General features: G+C 43.9%; 1 protein-coding gene across 1 annotated transcript in view; it reads right to left on the bottom strand.

Moving 5' to 3' along the window:
- The window catches only part of dipk2ab (divergent protein kinase domain 2Ab), a 28156-nt gene extending 7755 nt beyond the window's left edge, over window positions 1-20401 (bottom strand). Inside the window, exons 1-2 of the mRNA XM_086021345.1 lie at window positions 19399-20401; window positions 11851-12728 (exon numbers count right to left, since the gene is read on the bottom strand). Coding sequence (XP_085877471.1) covers window positions 11851-12504 — 654 coding nt within the window. The 5' untranslated portion in view covers window positions 12505-12728; window positions 19399-20401. The remainder of the gene's footprint in view (window positions 1-11850; window positions 12729-19398) is intronic.
- Between the last annotated feature and the right edge of the window lie 2743 nt (window positions 20402-23144).

Genomic DNA, 23144 nt, shown 5'->3' with positions numbered 1-23144 from the left:
TCCTGGCAAGGCGGCCGCCGCACACAGTGACAGAGAGGAGGGGAGGGAACTCGTGTTTCCGAGTCCTGAAACCCGATAGCGTTGGTGAAATGTCAGGGAACACGGCATGTCAGTGCTGGCAAGGTGTGAACTACTCCTGACCGCTGTGTCACTGGAGGTAGTAACATGACGCTCTACCGGCTTTCGGTGCCGACAATGAGGGTTTACATATGCATGGCAAGCTCACAATAAATATTGATGAAATACAAATTATTTAAACGTATATGGTTATTCTCACCGTTGGCTGCACACTGACAGCTTTGAGAGTTAATGCATGTAAGGGTATATGACAAATATATATATATATATATGCTACAGTTGGATGGATTGAGGCCAACACATTACTCTAACTATAAAGCCATTAAGATTAACATGTGCAACAGCCAGCGTAACACTGGATGGCAACAGTGTTGCGCCCCGGGACCAAATTCCAGGGAGCTGACTGACTGAACATTAAGGATATGTGGTGTTCATTTTTATTTTAAGTGATTCGCTTTTTCCGTGTCTGCTCCTGCCTAAAAGCAGTTACAGTCCAGAATCCTTTAAAAACAAAATTTGTCTAACCTCACCGTACCCGATTGAGAGGGTCAATCTTTAGCCATTATTTAATCTTCTGCCTTTGTTTAGGTCATACTGTCCATTCCTTGGGTCGTATTGGAGTACACGGGGTCCTCTTTACACAAGTACACAAGTTTACAAACGGCACGCAATGAACAAGCAGATTAAAAATTCCTACACTGCACAAGAAGGCACAGTTTCAGAAGTACAGGCCTGTGCCAAAGAAAAATCTTACACAGGCAGAGAGAGAGCAAAAAACTTTACACACAAAGTCCCCAAAGTTGTGTGCTTCAAATTGAAATCGAAAGGGCGACCTTGTTGCAGTGAGGCAGCAGCGCTAACTAACCACTCTTCCAGCATTGACTGATCTGTAATTTGCCAAGTGACCTGAAGACAAAAGCATGAATCCAGTTTGAGCTGGACAACAAAAGGCAACAAGCCAAAAACACCACCACAGAAGCCATGCCCAAAATAACTGCTATTGGATGGACAAATAACTAACATTTCATATTGAAGCATATCCTAGGCAAGCATTGATGTTATACTTCTGACAAAAAACTCATTTGTTGGTTTTAGTGGTGTAAATGTACACCGTACGCCGGTATTTTGTTCTGATTAGTGTGACCGAAATAGATCCAAGACCACAAGGGGAGAACGGGGACAAGTTGCAAGCTGTGCAGCCTTGGCTAAATCGTTTCCCAGAGGTAACCCAATCAATTGGGCCACAGACAAAAATTGTATCCAGGAAGCACAATGGGCTTCAAGCGGCCTGTCATTCTGCTCGGGCCCGTCATCCTCAGTCTTGGCAAGGACTCATTCCCAATTCCGTCCTTACTTTTGGATTAATAGCCTCCCTCAACAACTTTCCCACATTCTTAAAATTGACAACAAAGTGGAATGTGACAAAGCAGTTCTTTCCGTACAAGCTCAAATGCACTGCTTTGTTGCAGCATGGTCAAAACTGACAATTTAGAGATTGCAGAGGAATTTAGGATTAGAGACCAAAGAGGCTAAATATCTAAAATGGCTTTCTAAACAAAGTGGGTATAGAAAGATTAGATTGGAGCTGGATCATTTGATGGTACATCCCTATTAGGCCCGCTTCCTTTGACCCAAATTCAAACCTTGGATTGCTCAGTGTTGATGCAACTCTAAGCAGCTCTTGGCCATGTTGACAAAACTTAGCCTGTCCAATGTGATGGCTAAACCAGCAAAAAACCATCCTCACAACTCCAAGCCCCTGGAGCCAGTTTGGGAAGATGAGACAAGAATGGAGGAAGCCAAACCGAGGAAGAGAGTAAACCAGCATAGACCTGCTTGCTAAACACTATCTTCCCTCTTTCTTTTGTTGTCAGGTTGCAGCCTGAACGGGCGTAAAAGTAGAACGCCGGAAGCTTGGGGGGATGTATGATGATGGAGGTAGGGAAGGGACTATTACCCTGAGGCTACTTTCAGACTTAGTGTCAGTGTCTGTTATGCGAAGGGCTTCATGTCTATCGGGTCTCACATCTCCTGTTCTTAACATAGATGCTGCTCATTCAACGCGCTGACGGCTCTCAGTGTGCTTCGTCAATTACAGAGTTCTTCACAACTCATATGTGGGTGCCATTTTCAATCAGATGCCTATATTTACTTCTGAAAAGCAAATCGGGCCTAAAGGCGAGGACTACTGAGCACCGTACATGAAAGACTCAACTTCCTATTGCCAAGCTTGATAAATACGCTGCGTGTCCCACCAATCATTCTCCCTCAGCGCTCTTTAAACGGTTACTCTGCAGAAGCCATTACCGTCTCCAATGAGGCGTTGAGGGGGGCGGGGGATGTGGGGACAAAATGAGTTGGATACACTACTGTGCTATCTCTGAGCAGAATTGGGAAGTTTTCTGCAAGAGCGTATGGAGCGCACAGGTGGTAATTGTTGCCATTTGTCTCTGCTGGTGATGCGATGCATTTGAAATATGCTGAAAGTGCAATTCTGGTTACGACAGATCCCTGCAACTTGTAACGGCTTTTGTAATGCCAATTTCTGTCGCTGCCAGTGGATGACAATCTGCTATAGCTGGGCATATGCTGTACATTTTTCAAACTGTGGCTTTCAAATGGCAAAATCCCAATGCATGGCCGATGGAAAGTCAACTTAAAGGCTCACACTAGTTGTTTTACACTGCTCTGTGTCCTGTGGGTAAGGCACTGATGATTCAGCTTACAAAATAGTTTCAGAGACGTAAGAGAGGGTCACTGTCAACGGGCCACATTTAATGAACTTAACTCATTCACTGCCAGACATTTACCCTCTTTTACCCTAACGTTTGAAAAAATGTAAAAAATATATAAATAAGTTCCTGGGATGGAATGGCTGGACTGTGAAAAGATTGTAAAGTAAGTAAAGTAAATTCGGCAATGACAGTGAATGAGTTAAGTACTTCATCAAGCACTGTTCATCACTTCAAAACTGCATTAGGCCAAAACTGTCATAAACCAAGGACCCTGTATATGTTATGCTCGGGCTGGTGCTATTTTACTTTAATTCTTTACGTTTTAAAATTGTTACCCATCAAAACTAAGTCAAGAAAACATTTCAGTCACCTTTGGAAGGTAAGGCTAAGCGTGCCTTGACCTGTGCCTAAAACTCAAAAGCAGAGAGGGGCACATGTATATGCAACAAAAACTTTCCTAACAAGGTCAATGCTGGGAAACTAGCAAAAACACTACAAAGCGCGAGATCACTGTTGCAGCTGTCGCCATAAATTCGTCCGATTGTCATATTGGCACGAGTTGCCAATTGTTTGTCATACGTTTGGCAAAGGGGTCAGCCAACCCGTGCACAGAGTGAAAAACCCTTTAGCAGGTTCAACTCGATACAAAATGGTCAAATGGCCTGCAACAATTTCCAACTGCAAGCTGAAGTATTGTTAGAAACGCATTGAACAAGGCTGGCAAACACACACACAACCGTGTTCTTATTGCAGGTGACCTCACTGTGACTTCTAAGCCCAGCTAGTACTAATCTAATGTAAAAGGTAGAGCCGGTGCACAACAGCAGCATTGAGTGGGGACGTGTGTGCTTTCCGCTCCCCTCCCTTTAATACAACAGACACACTGGCGTCCTCCCGCGGGTAGGGGGATTGGAGTGGGCTGAAATGAAACGGGGCCACAGACAAATGGGCAGCCTCGGGAGGAGGAGGATGAAACTAATAGAGCGAGCGGTACCGGGAACACACACCTGCGTCCTGACATCTGCTGACAAAGACGTGCCCTTCTACTGGACAACTTGGGGGAGGGCACGGTCGTGCACGCGGGACTTCGAAAGAGGCTCTTTGTGCGCGTGTTTGTGTGCCTACGTGAAACTGTATCCCGCCGCATATGAATGAGAAAACGCAACGTGACCGGGGCTGATAACAACCTCTTTTCAGGGGCCGAGTAAACATCAGCGGCTCCCAAGATATTGCCTTGGCTACCCTGCAAGAACACTGGCCAATAAAACAAGCACACATACACGCGAGTGAGCAAATACTGTGGCGCAGAGCTGTATTTATACATGAAAGCTTTAAAAAAAAAAAAAAAAAAAAAGTATTCAGCTTAGCAGCAGTGGCTACTTAGAGAAAATTAGTAGTTAGCCACAGGAGTAGTTAAGGGTGCGGTTTAAATTCTCAACATTTTCTGTCCTTGACTAAACCCCACTGTATGAAAAGCAAGTCACGACAAGATTCTGGAGGGGAGTCCCAAAGATCAAATGGCAACACTGAGAAAGTGGAGGGCAGACGTGTTCGTGTGAGACACAACAACAGAACTTCCAGCTATTACTCAGTTGGCTCATAATAGAGGCTCATCTTTGAGGCGGCGTCAGATGTTCCTCTGTGAAGCTGGGACTGCCATGCTGGAGTCAGGAGGAGGAAGGAGGGGGCAGACATTTCTTATTCACCTTGTGCATATGGAGGATGTGCATGAGCCCCTTCTGGCATTTTGGGGGCAATTTGAAGTCTAAAATCTAGTCTGGTAGCCCACAGCGAGCGCTCGAGCTTCCCTCGGGAACCGGCATTAAAAGCTCCGTGCTAGCACACATGCAGTTAGACATTTCTCTCCGGGTAGCATTCGACCCCAAACTTGCTCATTGCCCTCTTTGTTCCATCTACCGGACCTGCCTTTAAGGGCAGCAAAGTTGCCACTTTCTTAAAGCTGTACATTCCTAGTCAGCAGACTAAGTTGGACGAATGTATTTGCACATTTTAAGTGTCAGAGCGTAGAGACAAAGGATGTGGAATGTGGTTTGATTACGAATAGCCTCAGTCGGCCTCATTACTATGGACGCTGTTCAAAGACAGCAAAGTCACCCACTGTGGAGCTTGCAGCCTTCCTGGGAAGAGGGAAAATCGTTCTGTAAAGACGACTCAACTTGAAAAGAATTCTAAGCGCATTTGGTCTACTTTACATCGGACCGTGTTGCACATTTTAAATATATTTTTCATATAATTGGAATTGGTTTATTGTGATGAATGCAGTCTCTCCCCTGCCTCCTAGAGTGATACACGCATACACACAGACACACACACTCTTTCCTTATTTATTCATTGCGTGTCAAAGCTGCTATCAAAGCATATCAATTAGCTAAGCTTTAACACAGAGCTTCTAATCCATCCGTCCATTTTCCGAAACGCTTATCCTCCATTTTTAGATATTACTTGGTGACTCTTGCACTAGAGACTGCTTTTATGCAGTCAGTAAGTTAAGCCGCGTTTCCACTGACGGTATCTACACTACTCGACAAAAGCCCAGTCTCCACCGACAAATCTACCCGGGTCTACTCCTCTAGATTTTTTGGGGTACCTACTCCTTTGTGGTTCTAAAGAAAGTAGCCCGTTTCTAAAACGTGACGTAAATATTTTGGAGGACAATGATTGGTCCGAAACGATTGTCAGCAATGTGCAGCTTCGCAAACCACTACCTCCCGGGTAGTGGCAGTGGAGATGCACTATTTTTGGGTGTAGAGCCGAGTTGAATAAAGCAATAAATACTCGCCATGTATAAGCTTGTACGAACAAATAAAAATCCATTTCACATATGGCATTAGCCGGGGACAAAAAGTTGGTGTAAAAAGGAGAAAACCTGACCACAGAAATGTGTGGCCTACATTTGAGCTTTGTGTTCAGAGTGTACTGGAGAACTAAAATGAAGAATGGGAGAAAGAGCGACAGATTGAGGGGCAGACCTAGTGGTTTCTAATGATAACTGTGTGCTGACCTGAACCTGAGCCACTGAGCGCAGACCTCATAAATCCCCTTTACTGGGAAACCCAGGAATGTATACAGTCAAAGGCAGCGGTGTTGAATCAGTCTGGGTGGTTGTGCCGCCCACGCAGACTGGGGAGGAACCCAACTGGAACTCAAAACTCAGTTCCGAGGGCTATCTGTGTGAGGTCGGCATCAATGGTAGTGCATTGCAAAGCGAGCAGACAATTATCTTGGGGGACCACAGAGTGGCGTCAACTGTTGCGACTGACCCTGTCCTCTAAACCTTGCTGCAGATAGAGCCATTTAGCAAGTCAGTATTTAAGAGAATTTAATTAACCAAACAGTCACAGACGTTACACTCTTGCCAAGGCAGCTACATTTCCAGTGACTAAGAGTGAATACAGATATTTAAAGATGCAGCATTATTTGAGGATATTTTCTCTGACGGGAACTAAGTGCCTTATTCTTTATGTGATCGACAGTTTTGTTACCAAGGGAAAGCTGACGTGCTAAAAAGCACAGCCTCGCTCAAATGCAAAGACACTAGAATCTCCGGGGTATGCCTAACAACAAATAGACGCTGTTTACTTATCCGTATTGGTTGTGGTCATGTTAAGGGGCCCGGGGAGAAGTCTGAATTGTGTTTGACTCTCCGGCGTTGAAGTACTACGTCCTCTGGAGCAGGCCAGTGGACATAACAGTGGGTTGGGTAGCAGGCATAACAGAAGGAAGCGTGATTTTGGGGGAGGGGAAGCTGGTGAGTGGTACAGGGTGCTTCGGAGGGGGCTCGACCACAGGCATTTACACCTAACCAAACACAGCTGTCATGCATGTGTGTGCGTGTGTTTGTTGAGGATTATGGTGACACAAGCAGACAGGCTCATTCAAATGGGAGACAACACCACAAGGCCCTTGGCTTGTACCACACAGACTCCCATCAAACCTTTTCGCTGCCCTCCGCCTTCCAGCAAGGACGCCATCCAATGAGGGCATCCAAAAGAGGGGAGTTGGGCCCGGATAACACCCTATCCTAACAGGATTCAGTCTGTACACAAAGGCCTAGAAGAATAATGAAAGGGGGATTGGGAACACTTGAAGCCGGGTTAAGCGGCGTAAACAACTCCACTCTTATGCGCTAAGGAGTGTCACGATCCCCGGGAGCCAGAAACCAAATAAGATATTAATCACTAAAGACTATTTACTGATGGACCTCAGTCACTGTAATTGCCTTTAGGAATGGGAGGCAGACACGCCACAGGATTGTGTGCGTCCACGATTAGGAGAAAAGACAGAAATATAGTCGGAAAGCTAAATCAGGCTTTGATTGCATTTGCACATGAGGCGTGTCCCATGCAATGTGCACAGTAGAATGTTAGTCCAAAACAGGACTGCAATGGATTTCAATGGAGGCAGATCTATTTCTTACCAATAACAAGTAAAGCTCTCTGCTTTGCAATAAATTTATCTTGGGAGAGTCACCTTTGCCCCACTGTGAGCCAAGAAGACCTTCAATGTTTAGTTAGGCATTGGTGCCCGAAGAAGGTGAGGATTGTGATTGATTATGTAGAACCTCATTAAAAATCACCAAGGTAAAGAGACACCCCCTTGTTTGGTAAAAAACAAACGATGCAGCCAGACTGTTTTGTTGAAAGAGCTTTTGAGTGTTTACTTTCACATTTATGTTAAGATCCTGCTTTAAAAAAATCTTAGGCATCAAAGATAAGGTCATCCATCAAAAATGTGTGCAGATCTTTTTTTTCTGCAATGCGGTGTTTGTGTCAGGTGTTGTGGGGGAAAAACAGATGGCTACGCGACAGGATCGTTCTGATGAGCATGTCGGTGTCAGCCGAGGACTGAGTGCTAAGTGTTAAGTGAGGAGGTGGTTCTTGGGAAGGTGGCAACAGAAAGGGAGGGGAAATCAGCACAGATTTGAGTCTGGAGGGGATGAGAGTACCGCTGACTGAGTGAAGCCCACAGCCTGTCAGTTCCTATTCTCAGCTTCACTGAGCAAAATGGAGAAGAGGACCAAAAAGGGGTGCGAGCGTAGTCACATGTCCCTGGCCCACTCACAAGGCTTAATGATTTGGAATGGAAGACCAGGCAAAATCAAACTAATTTCCGATTGGGCCAGATGTACTGTAGCCCATCAAACGCGAGCATCACCTGATGAATCAGTGACTCATTTTGCCAAAGGAGAGGCTCCAAGAATGGCAAATTAACTGCAAATAGGAATAAGCTTTATGACTAAGGTTTCAGTGTTTCTAAATGAATACATCCCAAGGCATGTTCCATCTAAAAAGGGAGTGCAAAAAAATTTGCAATGTTTCCATGTTATGCCAATCAGAAGCGAGGCAGATACTCATCTGCTTTTTAAAAACTATATTCTGAATAGCGCTTGTATGTGGCCACAATGTGTTTTTCCAAAACATGAATAGCTCTAGGGAGCAATTTTATCATTAAATCATTACATCTTTCATTACAATTTGGCTTGCCCTCAAGCGACTGGCAAATTGGCATCAACGCCCTGCCCCCAGCGATGTTTGTCAACCGCACCGGTCAGTTGCTAAGGAGCTGCTACCTGAATATTTCGTAAACTGTGCTTGGATAATTAGAAGGAGCATTAGGGCGTAGTAAATTTGTGCATTTTACTAAGCCCCATTCCTGAACTCGAGAGGCACTCATCAGTGCGCAAATAATTTTTCACGTTCACTAATGCGGTGGAATGCTCGCTGAGCCATCTCCCGCTTTAGTGAAGGAGGGCGACACTGCAAGATCAGCAGGCCGGTGTAGAGTACCAGTGGGAAAGGAAGACCGATTCATTAAAATATGCCTGAATCGATCCCCCAGAATTAGCCCCGGTCATCTCTTTATGACTGTTTTTGTGTAAACTGAATTATGACACCACTGTTGAATAGGAGGTAAAATCAATAGGCAACATGTGACTTCTCTTGTTGAGGAAGACAAAAACCCTTGACACAAGCATATCTTCATCTGATGACAACAGAATTGTTTTTCTGGAGCAAGAAAGTACAAACAAAAACATGAGGCAGCTATAGCTCCAGAGTCATACTTTTCAAAATCCTCAAGTTGCGAGCGTTTCTATCAAAGGTTACCTGCATTTATTAAAACTAAGTAATTGCACGGTTGTAGTGGCAAATGGAGATTCTATCAGTAAAACATTTTCATTGCTTGTTTCACTATAAACCAAACTGTGTAGACGAAGGCTAATCATGAATGTGGAGATTAAACCTTTTCAATTGACAGCAATGATATTTATCAAGGGAAAGCAATGGTTTCGGATAAGAGGAAACAGGAAAAAGACATTGCACTGGGCTTTTACATTTCACCATGGTCATTTTTTGTCATCTAAAAATATTTATTCCCCATGGCCAAATGGTCTTGCACGTGACAGAGGAATGGAGGCTGTGTTTGTGTATGCCACATGTACTGCACAACACACAGAAACGGGCCATTGTTGGCCTGAGCCAAAACAGCACAGCAGATTGTTTCCCACAGACAAAGAAGGTCTGGTGTCTCATAGTGAAACGGGGCCGATTTACTGCCAGTGGCTTCAAAAGAGCAAAAACACAAGCCATTCTGAGAGAGATCGAGAGACAGAGCTCGGCTCACTGAGCAGACAGTAGAACTGTTAGGCACATTATTCAACTAAATAAAGCCAGAGGAAAGAGATGCACTGCCAAACAATGACAGCAGGAAATCAGTTGTGCTAAAGACGGTGAACCTGAAAATTACAAATCGTCGGATGAAGACCACCAAAATTTACTGAAGATAGCATCAAGGCAAATTGAAACGATGAGAGTAAGATTTTCATCAACTCTGTCATTTATTTCATGTTAAAATCAAACCTTCACAAAGTGATTGTAACCTCTGTCAAAAACAGTCATCAAGATGCTACAGCATGTTCAATCTCTACAGGGTCCATTAATTCTTCATGGTCAACACCTGCCCAAGTGTGGGCAAAGGGTCTTTTGGTGTATTTTGACCAGCGAAGCCAACCTACCATAAGAATTTGTGAATCGTTTGACAGATTTCACCATATGTTATCGATGCCAACCATCTGCTACATTGGTTCTGCATGCCCAAGTGACCTGAAGGATACCTATAATCCGCACAGATGAGGTGTTGGAATGAGCCATGTGCAAAAAAAAAAAAAAAAACACTGAAGAGCAAAGAGTAAGAGGGATGTGGGTGATGGGGAAGTGTGATGTGTTGGTGTCTGCGATGTCGTTAGCATTCCATTTGTGGATCTGAATCACATAGCCTTTGGCTAGGGGTAGAATGGCAAGACGCCAAAGTGATGGAATAATCCAGAGTTTGTGGAGCATATATTAATACGTTGACAAAAACAGAAGACAGACACAGATGGAAAGAACAAGACAAGAGACTGAAAGGAGAGAGTAAGCGACCACACAATGCTAATCAGGTATTATGGATCAACTGGACATAAAAGCTGCTCTCGCTTTGTGTCTTGTGGAATGCCTGGAGGTGTCTGACCTGATGAGTAAAAAGGGGGCGAGGACTGTAGGTCAGCCCGAAAGTTATTGAATGTCTACATGGGCTGTGACCATTGTTGTTCTGTCGAGACACGGTCAATGACAGATTGAAATTGCAATTGATTGGATGCTTGTAAATCACAGTGGGAGCCGAAAATGCCTGCAGTGAAAGGGGATGCTTCTATAACCTAGTTGGGCCTTTATGTCAGCCGGAATGATGGAATACAAACCTGGTATCAAATCTAGACCATAAAAGGTAAGCAAACTGGGCATACGCTGTGAGGAATTAAACCACAATGTGACTTGGTTCTGAATCAATGCTCACTAAAAATCTCATCAGGTGTCAATAAGCAGGGTACAGACATAGAAAACGGGGCCAAATTTGAGCATCATCTCAAGTACACCACACACACAAGAGCAGTAAGATTTGCATGTTGCTTGTCTACATGCACAGATGTCTCACAACAGCACAAGTAAAAGGCAAACATAAGAGAAACATGATTCACTGTTAGTGTAGCGTGTTGTGAGCGTAGTTCATAGCATTTGCATTCTGGAAGCCACTAACGGCAGACATGGCTCGTTCTAGATATGTTTTGAAAGATTACACTACTAACACCTACAGTACTTGTTGTCAAGGCCTTCAGTCGGTCGGCGAACACTTCCGTTGTTTTCTTTCAGCATATGCCCACCTTGAGAGTTACAGCAGAATATTTAACATCTGTGTCAAACTGAAAAAAAACTTGTATTCTTTTTATAAAGCTAAAATAAACTAAACAAGACTCGCCAGGTCCGTGATACAAGTACTATATTCCAAGCACAGTCTCCCACAGATGATGGCAGCCCACCGGACACAGACATGTATTAAAATTAAAAACAACTTGCACCATTCACAGATGCAACCTTGAATAATTCAAATATGCCCTACATATAGTGTTAAATATGCAGTGTTGCCGCCAGCAAAAACCTCTCATCGTTCAGGAGGCCATAGCTCTCAAAACCATCTTCTAGAAGACTGCTAGCCTTGACAAAGGTTCTAGGAGGGTGCGATAGTTCCTCCTAAATCTACATAGAAAGGAGAGGAGCAGAGGAATTCCTACCCTGCATTTTACTAAAAGGACTTTACTTGCATTGTACCGGAGATTTTATTCAGCGGTACCTCGGAAAGAATCAACCTGGTGCCATGTCTCTGTCCTATCAAAACAACAGTTAATGGGAATACCAGTTAAAGAGGAAACTCACAGGAATTAGGAACATTTGAAACTACAATGGTACAGAGTAGAGTGCATATTTCACAGACTGCCAAAGACAAAAAAATAATGGATTCTAATGAGCACCATGTTGTACACCTAAACTTTAGCTCACCTCCCACCTTCACTTCTGAATTGTCTCATTAGGTTGTCGATACCAATTGCAAAATGAAGGAAAATGTCTTAAATCCCGAAGGCAAGAAAGAAATGTGACTATAGTGGATCGTAATGAAGGTGCACCTAGGTGAAGGTAACAAACAATACCTGCAGTACAAGTGGTTCTGGGTTGAATGCCAAGGTCATGAGCAGCTGCATTCTCTCCGTGTCCTTAAGGTTCTTGAGTAGAAAGCTGCCAGAATCTTTGGTTTCAGCGTACCGTCGAACCACACGGTCCAGCAGCCGCTGAGATGGGCAGTGGACCAGGTCTGACCAGCCCTCTACCACCTCTGGAGTAAGAAGACGAACGTCGCCATTGATCCGAGCAAATTCAGTTTTGTACATCGCCTGGATAAGATCGCAGCGCGGCCTGCCCGTGGCCCTCTTGCAGATCTTTTGATCTATCTCAGCGAGCTCCTGGTTGGAGCCGAGCCGTTTCAGTACGATGCGACGTGTGCCTTCCCTGGGCTCCCCGTACTGGGCGAAGTAAACATTCTTGACGTTAAAGATGTCAAGGAAGCGCAGGCGCCCCCACGTCTCAAACGAAACTTGTCCGTTCATGAATTTGCGGCACCAGCTTGTGCCGAAGCAGGCAGGACACTTGTTGAGGTTGATGAAGCGTCGGTCCGTGAGCTCGTTCTTTTGGAACGAGGCAAACAGATTGTGGGTGTTCATCAGCAAAATGACAAACAGCCCCACCACAAACAGGAGCTTCAGACAGCGGTACACACGGCCAAGTTTGAGAGGGAGGAAGCGCAGCATGGTGGGGACAGGACGAAGTGGGGAAAGGGTGGTCTTGAGGGATTTGGCAGAGGGAGAGGTATCCAGATGGTTGTCAGAGAGTTGACTTTAATGCCTCTCCGTCATGGTGCATCGGGTTGGCATCCACAGCCACAAGCTGGGGCGAGGTTGGCTGTCCCTGGCAGAGGCTGGTGAGTCATGTTCAACCAGGCTTCCTGTTTATGGGCTACCTTCAGCCAGCAAGCCTGTAAGCGAATAAAAAGAAAGAGCGGGAAACTGATCAGAACAGGTCACAATCGAAATGAAATTCACAGAACTGTAATTATCCATTTTGTTCACGGCTTACTAATAAATGACTACTTAATGTGTTACCTCGCAGGAGGCCCAGTTTCTGAGAATAAGCAATTGCCAAAGAAAGTCTAATTGTTTCGGGTCATCTGAGAGCTTTCTGTACTTTTGTCCATAGATGAGATGGCACATGGCCAACACAATAAAGCTGCCAGTGCCTGTTTGAACATTTTCTCTCTAGGAAAATCATTTTATAAGCAAGGAGATGGTGGGGATATAAAGTCAGCAACCAAATGAAGAGTAAAATGCCTTCCTCTATAGTGCAAATTTAAATGTGCTGCACTGCCTCCTCATGCTGCAATTCTATCACTTCCTTGTTCGGGCCTTTAGAAATTCAGCAGTCTCTCGTTGCATTGTGAAGAGAGCAAAGTTCAATCTTTGATCAAACTCGGACTGCTTTGCTAGCACTTGATATTATTTGATAAATGGCTTGTTGCTGTCCTTCCGCTCGTAGTTGATCTATCTATCTATCTATCCATCGATCGAGAGAGAGAGAAAAAAGCACCACCAGGAAAAAACTGGCACACAGGGCGGTGTCAAGAATCAAGTACAGAACAAAGATACTACAATCTGGGATTAGGGACAAGAGTTTATCCAAGACCAAATCATATTATACTCCCAATCAGCTTTTGAACAGCTTTGAGGTTTAAGATGCTTCAAGAAAGACAATGAGGCCAGCCATGCAAATTAGCATTCTTCAATTAGAGCTCATTAGGACATGCCTATTAGGACAGCTGACTAGAGAGAGGGCGCGGCTAACGAGCAAGCAGATTAGCGTGGCGCGCGCCGACTGATTCCTTGTGTTCGGCCTTCAAGCCTAGCAGCCGAGATGTGGGCTAACAACGGAGAGCCCGAGGTGGCCAAGTAAGCGGCGGGAGCACCTGGAGCAGCTGTGAGGCCTACGATAAGAAACTGAACCAACAGCCGTCTGAGCCTACCTAGGCCAATATTGCTAAAAATAGACCAAATCCAATTAAGGGGAAGTAGAGACAGCTGCACTACATGTTTTTTTTTAAAAGAGGAGCCAAGATTTATGCATAGTGTGTGTCTGCTCTTGCCCTAAAAACTCAGTGAGCATATAATGTACCATAAACAAGATGGAAAGCCTAAATGGTAATCTGTCACATCTGGATGGCATTCATTGATTTATTAAATCACAAAAAAACACCACCTCTTTTAGGGCTTTGTGAATAACGTCGAGGGCACATTTAGTATACAATGTCAGCGGCACAATACTGTGAGTTATGTCAGATGTGGAAAAGTACAAGACAATCCTTTATGCTTTTTAAGTCTGAAAATTGCAATTCACTGAGCAAGCTAAAAAAAATGCACCTCAGCATCACGCTGACTTCCACAAAGTGTCTCTAGCATGATGAATGAACAATAAAAAGAATAACCTCTCAGGAGCAGTGCCCAATCTGCCCGTGCTAAAAAGCCAACACGATAATTTGATCGTGTCCCAAAAAAAAATTCTATTTCTCCAAGATAATCGTATTCACTTGGGAAAGGAAGATGAATTGGTGGAGAGAAAATAAGAACTCCAAGTCAGCCAACAATAAAACGTCGATACAGGCCAAGAAAGGCTACCTTATACATTTCAGTACAAGGAGTGAGGGAGTGAATAGCTTGAGGGGGGAAAAATTGAATACCACGTTGCTTTAAGATATCGAATCAAAAGCCATTTAGCTTCTGACACAGGCGGTTAGGGCATCGACGTGGCAGCCCAGATCTTGGGAGTAGATATGAGATTTAACTAGGATCAGCAAGGAGCTTGAGTGAGGGAAGAGGGGGAGTGGGTAGAAGTCACTCACCTCCGCGGCGAGCTTGAACAAACCCCCGGACACTGTGGAGTAATGAGATGCGCGGGCAGGCGGCTAACAAGCTAACACGCAGCGTCTTGCCGTCTCTCAAGAGAACGAGTGTTAGGCCTCAATTATCTACAGAGCGTTACCTGGATTATGTCAATGACCGTGTTAATTGCAGTGGCGAAAGGATAGACCGCACGCAGCAGTTTTTGTCTGTTAACAAGAGGCAACGGAAGATGTTAGCGCTGGCCAAAATGCATGCACAGATAAACCACCCGTGGCCTTTTCTTGACAACAACAAATTCAGCGTGAATACAAGAGACATCCACCAGTCTGCTGCCGTGGCACACACAATAATACAAAACATTCAGCCTTAATGCAAGCCTGTAAATGGCAAGTCATAATGTGGATATTATACCTTGGTAATTACCCTGCTACGGCTGCTGCTCGTGAATTTTACACCTGCAAAGCCATTAACTCACAGTATTTTATACAGTGTGCCATCACAGCTTGCGGTACACAGAGAGCTTTGATTCTTTAGAGTTTTAGAGTTCCCATTGGCAAGGTTGCCTCCTCTGGTTCTTGACAAGGGGAAAGGCCACTTAACCCATTTAGGATGGGAGCGCATAACGGCGGTTCTAGCACTAGAGCCGGGAGCGCTGTTGCGTCATTTTGCCTTTAAAGCCGGGAGAGCGGATACGGCGGTTTCTTTTTGTAATCCAATTCTCCGTCTCTTAGCCAATTTAATGCATCAGAATATACACATGACGGTGTCGCGAGACCGCGGACGATGTCATGGAATTTTTTCGAGCCGTATGTAGGCTAATGGCGGACGCCGTTGATCACCGGGAGCTCTGATAAGTTGCGCACGACCAGTGGAACCAGTCGAACGTGATATGATATGGTTTGTAGACAATGACGATATTGACCTCTTTGTAACAGAATAGAGGATGGTAATTACCACTCTATTTTTTTTTTATTAAAATAGTGCTTCTGTTACACGTTACACGTTATTTTTACATCTTCGATTGAAACAGTAAATAATAAATTCTGCTTGTGTGAAAGCCACATGTCTAAGCTCTTTAATTCTTTTGGAATTATGTTTCTGTCTGATACAGGGGCTGAGATATTAACCATTTTGGAAGTGTTGAATTTCTCTGAGAACTTCAGGTTTTCAAGGGTAATTCCAAAGGCGACCTTAGGTTTTGGGGAGCTGTTGAGACAGGCGCTTTAGTCCTTAATGGGTTATGGCTCTAAATGGTAGCCAGGATCTCTGTATTCTGCACCAGATGTTGCCCAACAGAATTGAAAGGGGAGGCCGGTGAAATGTGCGTTTGTGGACGAACCTCATTGTGCCCACAGTGTCAAATTAGCCCCTCTCTTGCATCGCGCCCCGGCGGCGCCTCGTCTCTCTTGGCACTCCGCTCAAAGGGGGAGGAGGGATACACAATACCGAGCGGAAAGCCCTGTTTAGAATAAGCACCAAATTACCTAAAGTGGGGGGAGTAACTTTTTCTCAGCACTCTCGCTCTGTTTCTCCGGTGAGCACGAAAGCGAGGCAAAGAAAGGCGGGCAAATCAAAGGGCGCCCCACTCCTCATGCATTGGAAATGAGCCTCGCATGCAAAATGCAAGTTTCAAGTTGGGGCAGATGGCAAGAGCCGCAAAATGCCTCATTACTGGGTGAGAACAGGGGCACGATAAAGAGATAGCTGGGTCCCATGTTGACTTAGAATGACAAAGGTCGTTACGAGCAGCGGATAACGCTGTAAAATTCTAATATTTCAACTCGTCTTCAACGTTGAGGTTTGACAGGATAAGCCAAATAAGATAGACAATTTCCTCTGGGGATAATCCCCTCCGTTGTTCGTCGAGTAAAACTGGATTGAGATTAAGATATTAGAGGGCTTGGATGCTGTGGGATCAACCAATTATCTCTATGGCACCTGAGATGAACTTTTAAGTCCAAATGCCGGCACAATAACAATAGTTGAAATAAAGTCATTACATGTTTTAGTCTATAAAATATTGTACGATTGTCAGACATATTCCCATTCTCATACATGTAAAGGTTTACAATTGGGGTCACTACAAGCTCACATTGACATCTATTTGACAGTCAAACTACTGTCATTGATCTGCAAAGTCTGTAATTGTCATTTCTTTTCTGTGATGCATTTTTGTACCTGTTTAAAAAAAAACAGAAAAGAGAATCATGACATTTGGAGATACAAATATAAATGAATCAAGTCTTAAAAGCAGTTGAGGCGAAACAGTGCACTAGTTTACTGCAACCTGCAGCGATGCCTTTAGTTCAGTTTTAACAAGTTTTTGGTCTCAAAAATGGCAACCTGTAATCATCCAAAGCAACATCGACACAGATTTTTGCAACAATAGTCTGCTAAGTGATATATTCTATTATCTAAAATTCATCTAATAATGCCCATCTCAATTGATTAGAGAACCAATCTGGAAAGGTCTCCGGTTTACGACTGAGGTCATTTGTACTGCAGCAAACCCTTATTTCTAGAGGTTGCAATGCGCCATGGTTGATCACTAAACTACACTAAGCAGTAAAGCCATTTTTACACTATATACGTATGAAAAAGATTACAATATGATCTATTCTTAGACCACTGCTCAAAGTAGTTTACAGCACACCTCAAAATCGTTAAATTGAGGACCCCCTGTAAACTTGAGGGCAGTTTACACAAGCCTTAAAATGCCAATCTTTGAAAACAAGTCTGAGGGTAGAGGATTAAAAAATAAACGGTTAAAAGGTGGCACAAAGGTTCAGAGGCTTTTCTTTCCAAAAGTTTCTTGACAAAATGACGATCGCCAACTACTGGCCTGGCATGCATATTTCAATGTGTCTCTGGTTCATGACATGTGATGTTTTAATGTTAAGAAGGGTGTGTTAGTGTACATTACTGACAGACTACAACGCAATTCGACTTGTGTAGAGATTCAGGTTAAGTTCCACCTTAAGAACAGAACGCTGTCATAAACCAAGGACCACCTGTACAGTGTTATCGGTCATTTTTGTGACTTGATTTGGCAACAGTCTAAATGAGTTTTTAGGTAGTTGTATCAACGTACCTTAAAGGACCCAAATACAAAGTATAACTTAAGTCTGAAAGCCGCCCCCTCCCCACCCACCCACACACACAAAAACTGTTTAACACCATTTACGGGCGGCTTTAGCCGAAAGATCAGTCGAGGCTTCCACTTTCCTACCCCGGCTGTCATTGCGACGCGAGGCTCCAGTTGCCAAGGTTATCGACTGGGGGGGAGTCAATAATGTTTGACTGCAAATACAAAAAAAAAAAAAAAAAAAAAAAAAAAACCTCAGAGGAGAAAGAGTGCCGGCAGCCGGCAATGAGAGGATCCTAATGACAGTAGCGTTTTACACTCAGAGAGAAATATTAGTCTTTTCAAAAATCAGCACCAATTAAGAGCAGCCGCCCTTCTCCTCTCCCAGGGACATTATTAATCTACTTGGTTTTGAGGATCTCTGGGTTGTGTGCTTGACTGTTTGAGGTCCGCATGCTTATTTAGATTGATTTTAAAAGACTTACCTGATGTTTAAAGGCTCAAGTAAATCAAACAGCAGTTCGAAAAAATGAGGTACAGTATTCCTAAAATAGAATTGTTTAATCCTCGGCCAGCATTCCAACCAGCCGCCAAGTTTGTTAAACAATAAAAAGTCAACATGTAGCCACAGTGTTATTTTGTCAATGGCGCAGCCTAGCCCGACAAACCGGGTAATTACGAAATCTCTCTGACTTGGGTGACAAATCGTTCATACAGTACAGTGGTTCATTGATTCATTAACACACTCTTAATTTGGCTTCAGGGCTTCATGTCACAAACCAAAGTGCGTGTTTCCTGGGAGAGCTTTGAGGTTACAATTACAAGGCAGCCTCAACCACCTGCGTCCTGACCAACAGTCGCCATAAATATTTTCATTTGAGGGGAACAATTTGAGTCCTCATTAGAAATTCAGTGCCATTATGCGGACAACAAACTAGGGTCGTTGCGGGTGGCACAGAAGTTTCATTTGTATGCAAAAAGGTTGTTTCATTTTGAATCCCAGCACATTTCTCTGACAAATAAGCAACCTGAGTCATGCCAATGCCAAGCAAATATATGTCAATTTCGCTGGCAAGCGGGTGTCAAAATCATAACAGGACACTGGGGATTAGGAACCCAAATGTGACTGACTGACAACGTAAAACGTTTAAAGACATTTTATTGATGGGGTGTTTTTCATTAATTTAAATACTATTTTTGGAAAGACTCGATCCTGTCTGATTTGAGCAGGAAGAGACAAAAATGTTACGGTAATATCGCTTTGTTCTGCATTTAAAACACCCCGTGTCCAAATGCAACACGACCAGATGATTCTATCAAATGTGTGCCAATTTTTCCAAATGCAAGTGCTGTGATATGTTCTAAATTGCGTTTCAAATGACTCCCAAAAGAGTTCTTTTGCAACAACACATCACACAAAGCCGTTTTAGTGGTTAAGTTATCCGTCTTGTCAGTACTCGGAGGATGGGGGCATCTGATAAGAGAAGAAATGTTCTTATCGGCTGGTTTCATCAGAGAAAAAGCAACACAAGTGTCACGCGAAGCCTCGTGTAAAGGAAAAAACATGGAACCAGGCTAGTAAAAATGACACAGTCACTTTAAAGGCTTAAACATTCATGCTTAAGACCAACTGATTCGAAAAGATGGAAGTTGAAGCCAAAGCAACAAACCTGCGTGACTTTTCCTTCTTTCTTGGATAAGTGGGGAAAAGAACAGCAGCGGACGCTCGGCTCTCACTTGGTCATTCTTCAAAGTTGAGGCGTGGGGTGATTAGGACCACAACAAGGCAACAAAAGAACAACAAAAGGCAGTTTCTACTGGCTTCGATTCCCATCGATCACAACACGCGAGCTGCTGCTCCGTTCCCAGTAGCGGCTCCCCGTGCATGTAGCCAGCTAGCCTGCTAGCCGCTCAGATAAACAGTTAGGATGTCGAATCTTAACTCTTCGTATACCGGCTCCTCCGGCGTCCTCCTCACAAAAGAGCCGAGCACGGCCGTGGCAGCTGGTTGTCCCCGTGTCCGCGTAGCATGAGTGCCTTTAGAAGGGCAAGAAGCGTGTTTGTTCTCCGCTCTTCTCACCCGAGTAGCGGTTCACTACTCCCCTCATCTAACCACAATAGGTTATCTCGCTACTCGTTTTCAACAGCAGCCTTTTTACGACAGCCGCCGTATGTTTACGACCTTGTTTCCATAGCGACTCGTCCAACGTTTGTCTCAACGGGAACACCACCCCCAAAGTGCAAAGTTTGTCCTAAATTTTAATGCCACATTTCGCCCACGTTCTACAAATAAAGCTGCAAGTTTATTATTTTATGCTATTCGTGAAAATACTGTTTAATTATGTGGCCCCTATGGATCGAAAATCGTTATTCAAAATGGTAGTCCTTAAAAAAACTGAACACAAACGCACCATAAGAGGACATTTACAATAATAAGCGAGCCACTCGTTTGTGTAACCGAGACAACACTTAGTTAATCGGACTCCTTCATCATAGAGACGACGTTATTACTATCGTAATCAGCGAAGTAATGCACATGCCAAACACAATTCACACTAGCTGGGTGACTAATTGATTAATTAGCCACTAATGGCTGGCTCACTCCCACCAAATAGGACAATGACAGCGGCGAGTCGATATTTCCGGCTTAACCGCGTTGGGTTCAACCTTTGAACGCCGGCGGAATTAGTTTGCAGCCACTGCCATCTCGTGGTTTATAGCGATAAGTCACTTGAAGGTCAGTTTTGTTCTGTTTTTTTTCCCCTCCCTGTATTTTGCGAGGCACCGACAATAAATTGATCACGAGATTTACGAGGATCAACGAACGCAGCCCGAAATGATGCAGAAATAAGTTACAATAGCCCCTTCAAAAAGTTTAAAATACTGTATACCCCATTGAAGAGTCCAATGGTATTCACTGTAAACACAGTTAACCCATCTTACTAGGTGGAAGTCCACACTGTGCAGATGTAAAAATGGAAGATGAGCGGAAAATAAAAGTAATATGACAAGGTAAGTAGCACTGCGAACTGATTTTTATAATGTGAGACTTATGTGGGCACTATAAGAGTGGTAATAGTTTGTTGCATGAACAAAAAAAACGTTTGTGGTTTAACATAATGATGGTTTAACATAGCCTTCATTTTGTTTATAACTCATAAGGAAAATTGCAGTTTTAATTGAACACACTTGCAAACTTACACTACCAAGCTGATGCATCAAATATAAAGAAACAAATGACATTGTTAGGCAGTCCACGGCTGAATTCAATTATTTTTGTGTGGGTGTGGTTGTGCGTGTAAATTAGTGGTCGCCTCGAGATATTTTTCTAAATTTACATACCAAATCCCCACAATGAGATTTGGGTGAAATGAGTCATTGTTTGATTGCATAATATCGCATCGCCGGAGAGATGAAACTGCCTCAAGTAATCCTTTTTAATAGATGACATGGCTGCCTCTGACAAAATAATGATAGGAAAAATAAATGTTATAGTTTTAAGAGACACAAATACAAATGTTTTAAATGAGACATATGTAGAATTATATACAAATGGAGTAGTTAGGCCTTTCGAGTGCCTGCCCACCCATGGTAAATAATATCAACCAATTATGTAAATATTTAATGTGTCTGTTAGTGAGCTGTTTAGCACTTTCTAATTTACCTAATTAACCTCACCTACACTGAGTATCTCTCCGACCCCGGCCGCCATTGGCCAAGCAGTATAAGGGGCAGGTAAAGGGTGCTGGAATTCTTCATCCTTGGGACATTTTGACAAACACAGAAATGTTATCCTGGAAACCGTGGGGAAAAAATATCTTCTTGTTGTCTATCTGAGCGTTAGAGCGACATTTCATATGGGTGGAGAGGACGTGGTGACCCGTGTCCCTTTCAAATGACCCGTGCCAAGTGCATGTCCCCACTCGACTGCTGCCTCATTAGCAAACGTGCAACCACAAAGGCCATTACGCTGGCCAAAACCATTCCGTGTTGACTTCGCGCCATTAAGTCTGATTCATAAGGGGACCTTGCAGGGGCAGATAAAGATTTCATTGCATTACAGAGTCCATTATGCGCCACCGGGGAGTTTGTGGTCTGATAAAATATAGTGTGCTGCTCGGCCGAATGGGCAATTATTGTATACGCCGCACCACCATAGCCGACTGTGTTGCAGGTGACCCTTAAAATAAAGCCATGGGCGTCATGCATAATTTATCAGTAACAGTGTCTGCATTGGTTTTATGCAGACATTGTCATACCTCTGCAGATGCGGAGATAATGTTTACCAAGATATTTTGCAGTGTAGGTAATTGCACTCACGATAACACAGACAAGCATGAGCATTTTACAGCCAGTGAAACTATAAATAGTGTATAGGAAATACGGCAAACACACCGTACGTTTAAAGAAGAACTCAACCCAAGATGTCAAAACTTTCTTATATTCCCCCACTCCTCCATTAGGGGGAAAAAGTGAAATTTCGTCAATCTCCGGACTTTAAGACAAAAGAGCATGCACCTCCTGAAGCGGAGAATGAAAGGAAAAACCCCCAGAAACAAACAAGAACTGAAAGGAGGAAGAATGCAAGAGTCTGGTGAAGTCAATGGCGTGCAGGCTTGATGCAGTTATTGCAAGTTAAGCCAGCAAATATTAAATACTATTCACTTGAAGTTCATTTAATAATAGCCGATCCAATACAGGTAGGGAGCAGCTCACAAGCAAACGTGCTCTGTGTGTCAAAAAAAACAAAAACAAACAAAGCAACTCCTGGGCGTGTTATTGGCAGTGTAGGTTGCAGCCATTAGCGGCTGGCTTTCTGTGCGCCGTTAATCGGCTGAATGTCTGCGCACGCGTCTTGACGGCGGTTCTTATTCAAATTAATTCAGCAGTGACGGCCGCCTGCCTTCTCATTTTGTATTACGCTCTTAATCATCTCTGGAGGCCCCAGTCAGGGATGTGGGATAGAATGCTAATGCAGTCAATATTACAGGCCAGCCAAGGGACGTCGGTTTATGTAATCCATGTCGTGGTCACCCTGGAGATTGATTGTTGACATTCGAGTTGATTGGCACGTTTTGAAGCGGGGGGGGGCGGGGTTGGTGTCAAACAATATGTTCCTAAAGGACGTTTGTAAGGGAAAAGGACAGGGTGAAGCTGTTGTAAACGTTGACCTGGAGTGAGTTGCTTGTGTGTGATATGTGTCAGTCACTTTCAGGAAAGCGGAGTCCCCCAGGGAGGCCCGTCAGTCACAGACACTGCAGCTCTGTCTTTTTTTTTTTTTTTTTTTTGCGGGAGACCTCTGATCCTGTTGCCCGTCATCTTCCATCGAGCTAAGCAGCCTGTCCTGTCAGGCCTGCAAAATGGGTAGCCTGAAAAGAATGAAGGGGGATGTTTGAAACACTAATCCTACTTTGGA

This window comes from Filicampus tigris, chromosome 21, assembly GCF_054856515.1.
Source record: "Filicampus tigris isolate MCC_2025a chromosome 21, RoL_Ftig_1.0, whole genome shotgun sequence".
NCBI lineage: Eukaryota > Metazoa > Chordata > Actinopteri > Syngnathiformes > Syngnathidae > Filicampus > Filicampus tigris.
This window is presented reverse-complemented; position numbering and strand designations above follow the sequence as displayed.